The 10,108-nt window shown below is 53.8% G+C and overlaps 1 protein-coding gene across 1 annotated transcript; it reads right to left on the bottom strand.

The window, feature by feature from the left end:
- Positions 1-2,038: 2,038 nt before the first annotated feature.
- CCDC177 (coiled-coil domain containing 177) lies at positions 2,039-3,955 on the bottom strand. The gene has a single exon (XM_068400079.1). It carries the CDS (start codon positions 3,953-3,955, stop codon positions 2,039-2,041), a length of 1,917 nt encoding a protein of 638 aa, XP_068256180.1.
- Between the last annotated feature and the right edge of the window lie 6,153 nt (positions 3,956-10,108).

The raw sequence follows: 10,108 nt of genomic DNA, 5'->3' as shown, positions 1-10,108 counted from the left end.
CCAAGCCAAGTGTTACTATTTCCTGCAAGTCCCAGCAATCCCAAGAGCCTGACTCTGCTTCCATTTATATCAATAGGAGCAAGCCCAGCCCCTGAGGACTTGCCTGGCGTTACACAGCGAACCAATGACTGATGGAGCAAACATTGCTCAGGTGCCCTAATTCCTACTTTCACGCTGCCTGCCCTCAGCAGCACCAATTGTTCTGTGATTCAAAGAAGAGCAAGTTCCACCAAAATCAAAGAAAATCCCTACTTGCTTCATTTTCAACACTGTTGGTATGTCTCCAGCCTTGGCAGGGCACCAGGGTGTGCTTGGTCTACTGTTGCTGTTGCTGTTCATTTAACACCTTCCTTAAAGCCTTCTAAGAGGTTTTTGACCTGCTGTCACCTCCTGGGAAATTCTGGTAAGCAATCTATGCATGCAGGACTGCATGTCTGTGCCATATGTCAAACTTCTTCTGGTCTTCTACTGTGTTGTATGTCAGAGACACCCGCAAGGAAACAAGATCCTGGCTGTTCTTGCTGTTTCTCCCCCATGCTCCAGGTCTGATGCCATCACCACAGCAACCTAGCACGGTGTCACGGATGGTGGAACAGAGAGCTGGCGCTGCCCAGAGCCATTAAAAAACAGCAGGAAGTGCCTGGTTTGGATGAGTGCTCATAACTGCAACCCAGCAGACAGTAAATGTGGAGACCTGGAGCAGAACACTGTCTTACTTGAATGCTGTGCACAGGGCGCAGGTAGGCTTCTCACATTTCGAGTATGTTAACGACAAAAGGACTCAGTTCCCTCTAAACGGTATTGCATTAGTTATAAAAAAGCCATGATCCTCATCTAAGACAATCTGTAACGTACCTTATTTTGTGCATCTACTCTTTCTTGTGCTCTAATAAGAATACAACTTTTAGCACCAATGGACAGATAAATGCTGCCCTGCTCAGTAGATGATGGTAAGAGCTGGGTGAATGTCTCATTGTGTGCAGCTCATAGAACCATTAGGTTGGAAGGGGCCTCTGGAGGACACCTGGTCCGGCCTCCTGCTCAAGGCAGGCCAAGTTGGATAAAGTTGCTGAGGGTGTCCTCGAGTTTTGAGAACTCCCAAGGGTGGCAATTTCTCTATGCAATCTGTTCACAGATTTCCATTTACACATGATCCATGTTTGCCACAAAGGCCAACTTCCACAGGTTCACTCATTTTAAATCTTTGTGAACAAATGGGTTGTGCGGGTGCCCGTCAGTTTGTGGATTGCCCACAAACTTCTCTCCTTCTCCCCCTCCTCCAAAAGAAAAGAAGAAATTGTACAGACATTTGTAAGAGAAACTTTGAAAGGAGAGGTGAGGATACCTGGGAGGGGCAACAGTTGCAAACAGCAGAAGTGAAGTTGTGTTTGTGAGCACTTCTAATGGCTTCTGCCCAGCTCTGATCATAACATCTACTTACATGGTGTTCCAAAGTCTTGATCTGTGCTTTCTTTTGCTCAGTACCAGCAGTGGGCGAGGGGCACCCAGGGGCATATGGCATTCTGTACTCCAGCCCTCCTCACCTTCGGTGTGGGAGTGCAGCGGCTTTGAAAATGCAGTCCCGTAACTTACACCAAGCTGCCTGTCACTCAAGCCAGAATCAGCTGAGGCGGTTTTGGTTCTTAGTCAGTAGGCTCTAGTAGTCAGTAGTCTCTGTGGTCTGCATTTCCAACTGAAAAGAGTGCAGCTGCAGTCAGCTCCAGTGTAGACAATCAATCCATAACTCACAGGCTTCAAGCAGACGACTTCTGCAGCCCTGAGAAAATGCTTGTGCTTGTGGGGTGGAGGACCAAAAACTCGCTGACTGAGGTCAGTCCTTAAAACACACCCAGAACAAAAACATATTTTAAAATATGTGAAATAGCTGCCATGTTTTTGTGCGGTACCCTGCTCCCCCAAAACAAGAAATTAGGGTGGTTGTTGGTTTTTAAATGTTAAACATTAACGAGGAGGAGCTTTCTGATGCATTATGATGGACAACTGGTGTTGTATCTCCACTCATCCATGACAAGATCTTTCACTTCTTATTCAGGTGGGCGTGCAGTTCTGCTTCCAAGGCCATCTTGTCAAAGGTACGCATGTTTGTCTCCTCCCGCACCTTTTCCCGGACGTGGAAGGATGCCCGAGCAACAGACCTGGCATTTTCTAAGACAGTCTTCTTCTCCTTGAAGATCTGCTCACTCCTCTCCAGCTTCCTCTCTATAGAGAGGAGGATCTCCCTGCGCCGTAAGTCCTCGTACTGTTCCACCTTTTGCTTGTTCATCTTCTGCACTTTCTCCTTCTCCAGACGGCTCAAGACCACTTTACGGGCTTTTTCTTGGACAACCTCTTCGGCTACCTGGGCAGCATGCTGGAGCTTTCTCTCCGTCTCTCTAGCCAGAGCCTCCAAGTGCTCCTTCTGCTCTCTTTCCTTCTTCTCTGCTGCCAGCTTGGCTCTCTGGATCTGCATGTCCTCCCGCCTGGCCTTCTCCCTCAGCTCCCGGTTTCTCTTCTCTACTAGCTGCTCATAGTTCTCCTGAGCTTTGGTCAAACTCATCTCCAGGGAGGCCTTCAGCATTTCCTTCTCTTCTGCTTCTTGCTTGGCCAGTTCCTTGAGCAAGGCTTCATGCTTTAGCTTCTCTGCTTGGCTGAGCAGTTTCTTCTCCTTCTGCAGCTGCAACTCCTTCTTCACCTTCTTCTGTGTGGCTGAGGACAGCTTCTCTTGCAGGAGCTGCTCCTCTCGCTCCCGGTGCTCCTTCTTGCCCTCCTCCTTTGCCTTCAGGTTGTACTCTTGATGGAGCTTCTTCTGCTTGTCCTCCTGGACGGCCCTCTCCAATTTCTCCCTCCGCAGCCGCTCCTGCTTCTCCGCTTGCTCCCGCCACCGCTCCTCGCACACCAGGCGCTGCCTCTGCTTCAGCAGAGCGGTCTCCTCCTGCTCCTGGCTCAGCCTCCCCCGCCGCTTCTCCACCTGGCTCTCCCACATCCGCTGGCCCTGCAGGAGGGCCCTCTGCTTCTCCTTCTCCTCCTGCTCCTTCTGCTGCTCTGCCAGGCGCCGTTGGCTGTCCCACTGCAGGTGGGCCGCCTGCCGCTGCTCCCGCAGGAGGCTGGCCTCTTGGTGCTTGGCAATCATCAGCGCCGCAATCTTCTTGTCCCTCTCCGACACCTCTGACAGGCCCTTCCTCCTCTTCACCTCCCTGACGATCCTCTCCACCCTCTGGGCAGTCTGTGGCGAGTGGCTGAGGTCACCCAGGCTGAAGCTGCGCCCCAGCAGGGAGACATTGGCGACAGCTGTGGCTCCCCTCCGGCCCCGGCCACCTCCCCTGCCCCCGCGCTCCCGCAGGCTCTCCCCACTGTAGGAGGACGAGGCCCCCGACTCGGAGGAGGTCTTGCCCCAGCTGCCCTCACGGCGCTTCTGCAGCGAGTCCAGGGAGTGGCTCTTGGCCTTGGTGCCCCCTGATGCCCCGGCCTTCGCCCTGCCATGGGGCCGGGGCCCGCCGGCGGTGGCGGCGGTGGCCCGGGGTGCGGCGCGGCCGGCAGGTGAGGGTGGCAGGCTGCCGAGGGGCGCGAGGATCCGCCTCTTCTCCTCCCGGATAATCCTCTCCCGCTCCTCCCGGCACTGCTGCAGCTTGCGGCGGCGCTCCCGCTCGTAGGCCTCGTAGAGGCCGGCGGCCACCCGCATGGAGCGCCCGGGCGCCTCCCGCAGCAGCTCCCCCAGCGCCCGCGGCAGCAGCTCCACCGGCCGCACGGCGCAGCGGGCGCAGGCCTCCAGCGACCGCGGGCTGGTCAGCACGTACCGGCTGCCCTCGGCCGCCGCGCAGTCGAAGTTGTAGAGGTCCAGGTGCAGCAGCGGCGACTGCTCCCCGGGCCGGGCAGGCTCTCCCCCCGCTGCTGCCGCCGCTGCGCCCCCGGGCCCCGGGCAGGGCTGCGGGGGAGGCTCAGCCGGCGGCTCCACCATGGCTCAGCCTGCAAGGGAGAGAGCGGAGGAGGGTGAGCGGGGCGGCGGGCGAGCAGGGAGCACGGACCCCTTTTGTCTCCCCGGGAAGGCGCAAAGGCAGGGCGGGCAGGAGGAGCTGGAGAGGGGTCCGCACCGGAGGGGCGCCTGGGCTGGGGGAGTGCGGCTGGGGTGTGTTTGCAGAGGGAGGGGGACAGGTTGCATGGGGTGTTTGTGGGGGACCAGTGTTTGATGTCGGGGTGCCTGGGGTGTTTTTGGGGCAGGGGGATGTGTTTGGGCGGTCAGTGGGGGTGTTGGGAGTATGCGCTTGGGCACTGGGGGTGACGGGGGAGTCTTTAGGGTGCGTGGGTTGTGCATGGGGGTGTGCGTGGGGGCGTTTGGGGCTATGGGGGTGTTTGGGGTGACGTGGGGTGCGTTCAGAGTCCCTGCGGCATGTTTGGGCAGTGGGCGCAGTCTTGTTTGGCGATGAATGGGGGTGCTGGGGGTGCACGGCGTGTGTCTGGGCCAGAGATGGGGGAGTTTGGGGCGGGGGGCAGTCGGGCTATGAACGAGGATGCTCGCAGTACACCGGGCTTGGCAGAGCGGCGGAGGGGGGTGTTCGGGGTGGGTGGCGCCTGAGCTGCGGCCGGGGGTGTCCGGGCTGTGAATGAGAATAGGGGTGCACGGGGTTGTCAGGTAGGGCTGGGCGCAGGACCGGGACCTCCCCCCTGGGCCGGTACCCACGGCGCAGAACGGGGCCCACGGCCCCCCGCGGCACTCACCGGGCGGGCGCGGCGGCAGCCCCGCGCTTTGTCTCGGTGTCGGCAGCCTCGGCGATCAGGCGGGCGGCGGCGGCTCCTCCATGGCACCCCGGGCCCCGCGCGGCGCCCCCACCTCCGGGGCAGCGGGCACGGCGGCCGCCCGCAGGCTGCGGCGGTGCCCGCTGCGGGGGGCGGGCGGAGGCGGGCGCGGGGGGAAAACCCGCCCCGCAGCCCCGCGGCGGGGCCGGGCCGGGGGCAGCGCCGCTGCCGGGCGGGAGTCCCTCCCCCTGTCCCCCCACCGCGAGGGGCCGGGCCTGGCGCCGCTGCGGCGGGAGCAGCGCCGGGGGTGGCTCGGACGGTGGGCAAACGCCCGGCCCGCCGGGTGTGTCCGGTGTCCTTCCCTGCAGGCATCCTCCACCCCGGTGCGCGCATCCCTCCACGCCGGTGCGCGCATCCCTCCACCCCGGTGCGCGCATCCCTCCATCCCGGTGTCCTTTCCTGCACCTGCTCCTCCGTGCACTCATCCCTCCATGCGCTTGCTCCTCTATGCACTCATCCTTCCCTGCAGACCCTCCCCATATGAGCAGCACTTCCAGGGTTGTGTCCCCTGTTTTGCGCTGTGCCTGCACACAAACAAGCCCATCCGTACTTAGAGTTAATATAGGCAAGGATAAAAGGGGTGTAAGAAGGAGGAGGGGATGCCAACCCAGTTTTATAGATGGCAAAGTGAGCCGCAGGGAGATGAATGTGCCTGCCCTGGGCCACCTAGGGAATTCGTGCCAGAGATGGAAAGGAAAGGCACGGCTCTCAAATTTCAGTGCAAAGCAGTTGCCAGCCATGAAACCCTATTCCTTTTAGTGGTGATGCTTGCTGCAGGGACACGTCAGGACTGACAACAGGGGAACTAGAGCGATGTTACAGGCAAAACAGTGCACCTTTGGAGGTACTGACTTTAAACATGCTGGTTGCAGTTACTTAGATAGATCCCCCATTTCTACAGGGATCCTGGGCTCAACAGCCCCAGTGTGGTTGAGGAATGCCCTGCTCTAGAAACACTGTTCAGCAAAAAGGGGATCATCACTGGTTGTGGAGCTGCAGAGCATCTGTGCCACATAGTGGAGCAACTCTGATTTTGTCAGGCAGAGGACAGTAGCAGCAAATGCCACTGTGTTATGACTTCAGTGCTTTTCAGCAATTTCTCATTTAACCTTACAGGTGCAGCTTAGTCTGCTTTGCTTTAATAAGGAAGGACATGGTACTCACCAAAGGACTTCTAAGACGCCCAGGACAAGGATACAGAGCAACAGAGGGACCCAAGAGAGGCCTATGGTGTCCTTGGTAGAAAGCTGAAGAGCTGCAGGTTGTTTGTGGTTTCACCACAAAGAAAGTGTTGCACAGGCAAAGACTTTGAATTGTGCTCATCCCTGTGCTGATGAATGCACACAGTAATGACGCACCCACAGCGAGTGGGCAAACTCCACCAGTAAACCATATTGACTAATCTAATCTCATTCATTCATCATCATCATAGTCTGCAGGGGACGGTTATAAAGCTTGGTAATTAGTTATGTGAAAAATTCTCAGGCCAGGGAACAGCTCTCTGCTGTCGAAGAGTCCAGCTCACTGGCTGAGGGGCTAACCGTCAATACTAGCTGCAGCACCGTAGCTGTCAAGCCATGGCTGTGTTCCCTCCTCATGGAATATATTAAGACAGTAAGCGTATACGCCAGGTAGGGTGTGGGCTTCTTGGGGCATTTGGCAGGTTGCTGTTTCAGCCTGCAGTGGGGCTGTATTTGGGCCTTGATCTTTCAGATTTCCTTGTGGATATTTAGGAGTCCCATAAGCGGTCTCCCAAATGCAATGGGAAGGGGATTTATCAGGAGATTTTAGAAGCAGCTGGATATGATTTTAGGAGACATTAACATACACTATGCAAACATGGAGTCATATCTCTACCTCATCAAGACTAAAGGAAATTTGGGATGGGGCAGGAGGAGATCTCTGGAGGAGTTGAAGAGGATCACTGCTAGTGAGTCATTTTCCCACAGGCAATTATAAACCCTAATTCTCTGTGGGCTAGAAATGTCTAGAAACCTACGCACTTAGGCGGAGCAGTACTATAAGGTTACGGTCCTGCTTTAATAAACATTTTACTTCTTTGCATTGCTGTTAATGATAGCAAGATATGCAGGGCAGTGGAAAATTGGGACTACAGATTGTGGAGGTGGAAATATTTGTATCACATCAACAAATTCTTCTGTATGCTTTTCATTGCACATATATTAATTACTTTCTTCCCATCCAACTTTAAAACTGCCTGTACCTGTTTTCTTCCCTGCTCTCCTCATGACAGCTATTTCACAACCCGCTAGAGCTCATTGGTAAAATGTTCTTAGTTACTATGAGCTTCGGTTTTTCCTCTCTCTGTTTTATCTTCTGTAGTAGGTAATTTGTCCTCCCTCCTGCTTTGGGTTTATGCCTTACAAATGTTTGTAAACTGTTTCCATATCCCCTCAGAGCCAAAGAAAACATACCACTGTTGCTAATCAACGCCCTATAGTTGCACAACAAGCTGTCATCTTTCTTCTGACCTCCTCCCAGTGTGTTAGGCTTTCCCAGTAGCTGCTGCCCTGAACTGAGCAGTGGGCTCCTGCCCAGCGCTTACCTCTGTGCTTCCTGGCACAGGGCAGCTGTGTGCACAGTCCTGGTGCTGGTGCATTGCCTTCCTCCTCTCTAACATCTCCTCATGTCCCCTTCTCTAATTTACTAGCTGTCCTAAGGTTTACTCAACACAGTTTAACTTTTCAGAACTGTCTCCCCCTCTGCCATGGGGAACGTTAGTTGGTGAATTATTTCCTCCTTGCTAAATAGCTTTTGTTTTCCACCTTGAATCTCGTCGCCATGTAGTTTGCAATTTCTACTCTCTCTCTCTCTTTCTCACGCTGTGCTTACACCATTGTTGGGAGGACCCTGACCTAGCTATTTTGTAGCTACTCCAGCTCCCAGCCTACTCACTCCTGTTTAGAAGCTTCCTGGTTTTGCACCAGAATACTGCTCCTTCCTGAGCCCTGGGGATAGGGGGAAGGTGACAGCCTTGGGGAGAGGAGAGTAAGGAGCCCTCTGACACAGTTTTTAGGCTACAGGCTGCTGGTATCTCCCAGGTACAGTGCCCTTCTCTTTCCAGCTGCAGACAGAGCACAGCCATGCAGTGCCTTCCGAGGGGCAGGAGGATGAACGTGTCCCTTCCCTGCCTGGAGGCAGCTCCTGCACCCCGTCCAGACACAGCAGGGCCTCTCCAGCACAGCCTGCCTCTGTCAGCTGGACTGTTTAAGTACTAGTTTAAAACTTCAATGAGACACTCAGTCTAAGGCCTTACTGATCCCCATCCCCATGATACCCTTGGTCCCTTCCCTCTGAAGTGCCACATGCCATAATCCTTCGTTTACAGTCCTGCAACCCCTCCACCTGAGTGATTTTGCAGCCCGCTCTGAGCTAATGCTGAACATAAAGTCCTGTGAGACTTGACACACTGGGCTTGCCTGGTGGCCAAGGACTGAAACCCAGCATGCCACAACGTCAGTGTAACAACCTGACAAAAGCCAAAGTCCTCCTTCGGGACATTTCAGTCTTGGCTCCTTTTATCTACTCCTGTGCTTTGCCTTTGGCTTTTGTCGCTCCCAGCTTCTGCTCTGCCCGCAGCCCTGGTGTGGCCTGCCTTTCCCTTCCTCTGTGGGCAGCAGGATGGGTGTTTGCTTTCCTCCTTCTGTGGCCACAAACTGCCTGCCCAGGAGATGCAGGCAAAGCCTCCCTCCTCCCCTGGGTCGCAGGCAGCCCCCTGCCAGGCTGTTCCAGTGAGTGCGCAGCACCCTGAGCAACTGCAAAGTGACTGCCCAAAGGAGGCACTGTCCCCAGCGCTCACAGCCCAGAGGCTCTGCTAATGTCGTCATCTGTGGCTGGGCCTCAGCCACTTCAGATGAGTCTCTAGAGAAATGGAGCTTCTTGCTGGGGCAGATGCTCAGAACAGGGAAGCAGAGAAGAGACGGGGCATGAGGAGGTAGCTGGAGATGGCAACATATGGTGAGGGACAGTGCAGAGGGCGACTGCCCGAAGCAAAATGTTTGTGAGCCTCTGGGGACAGACTTGCACTACAAATACTATGTCCTTCAGCCTTATATAAAGCTGGAGTTGAAGGCCAGCACATGAACTGTGCCGATGGTGTGTTATTAGTGTTCAGCTTGCTGGGTAACACAATGGTGTGTGCTTTTTGGTGTCTTACCAAAAACACTTGGTCCTCAATAACAAAAGGTTACGTTGGTCCCTGGCTGAAAGGATCTCCAGACAGTTGGCTCTCTATGTATTAAGGACTGGCAGCAGTGTTGCTGCACTGATGCTTTCTTGGGGTCACAATGAACAGCTCTCTACTTGGCTTTGTGCAAGTTTGGCACATCTGCAGTAGTCTTTGTATTTAGGTAAAACCTGTTACAACAGCTGTCTGAAAAAAATATGGTAGGCTGGCAGAGAAAATTTTGAAAATAAGGGAAAAAAGCTTGTCACTACATATTTCCATGGAAACAAGTATAGATGTGAAAGTAGATTTTATTTGCTTTTGGGGATATTCCATTGTCAGTGGTTGTTTTTGGAGAAATTAGAATACTGGCATATTTTGGCCCAAACCAAATCCAAGATGCTGCTGCTGAACCTCATGTAGTCAGGCTTCGCTTCTAACGGAGAGCTCATGGGTTGTGAGGGCATTATGGATCCCTTGCACGTGGTGAATCATGGAGGATAGATTTGGCCCCAGGGTAACAGAGCAAATTTAAGATGGGGTAAACAAATACATGAATCACTCAGAAATTAGTATGAGGAAGTCTTTGTTATATGAGAGGTCAGAGTACACCATTGAAGTGGTCCGTGCAGGACTACAAACTACATCTCCATGAGCTACTATCCGTACAGAAATACCGTAGCTTGCTTTTTTTGTCAAAGAAAAAGCAAACTCTTCTATTGAGTTTTGTGATCATCTTCAGCATTCACCAAAATCCAGCTTGGACAGACCTCATTGTATTGTGTGTAGAAGTATCCTTAATATAGACCAGGCCATAGCCTGACAGTTCATTTTGGGCAGGGAGTGCCTTTGTGATAGCTGCATACTTAGCACAAGGGCGTTCTGATCCATGATCAGGATGCCAACCATTAACCCGTTATTACTAAGATTAGTAGTAAGCATTGACCCAGAATCACCTCTAATAAGCAAATGGCATTGACTCTAAACTCAACAGGCAGATTACATGCTAACACTGGTTACGTTTTCAAGCTGAAGCTGAAAAGCAATTACGTTCCATTCATTTACTTGAAAACTGTTGGTTTTGAGCAAATGATCAGTCTTGCATGCCGCTTCAGTTTCCATGCTGCGCTA

The sequence above is a fragment of the Nyctibius grandis genome, chromosome 4, assembly GCF_013368605.1.
Source record: "Nyctibius grandis isolate bNycGra1 chromosome 4, bNycGra1.pri, whole genome shotgun sequence".
Classification (NCBI taxonomy): domain Eukaryota; kingdom Metazoa; phylum Chordata; class Aves; order Nyctibiiformes; family Nyctibiidae; genus Nyctibius; species Nyctibius grandis.
This window is presented reverse-complemented; position numbering and strand designations above follow the sequence as displayed.

Coding starts and splice junctions, on each gene's coding strand:
- CCDC177 (XM_068400079.1), bottom strand. CDS start 3,955: ATGGTGGAGCCGCCGGCTGAGCCTCCCCCGCAGCCCTGCCCGGGGCCC.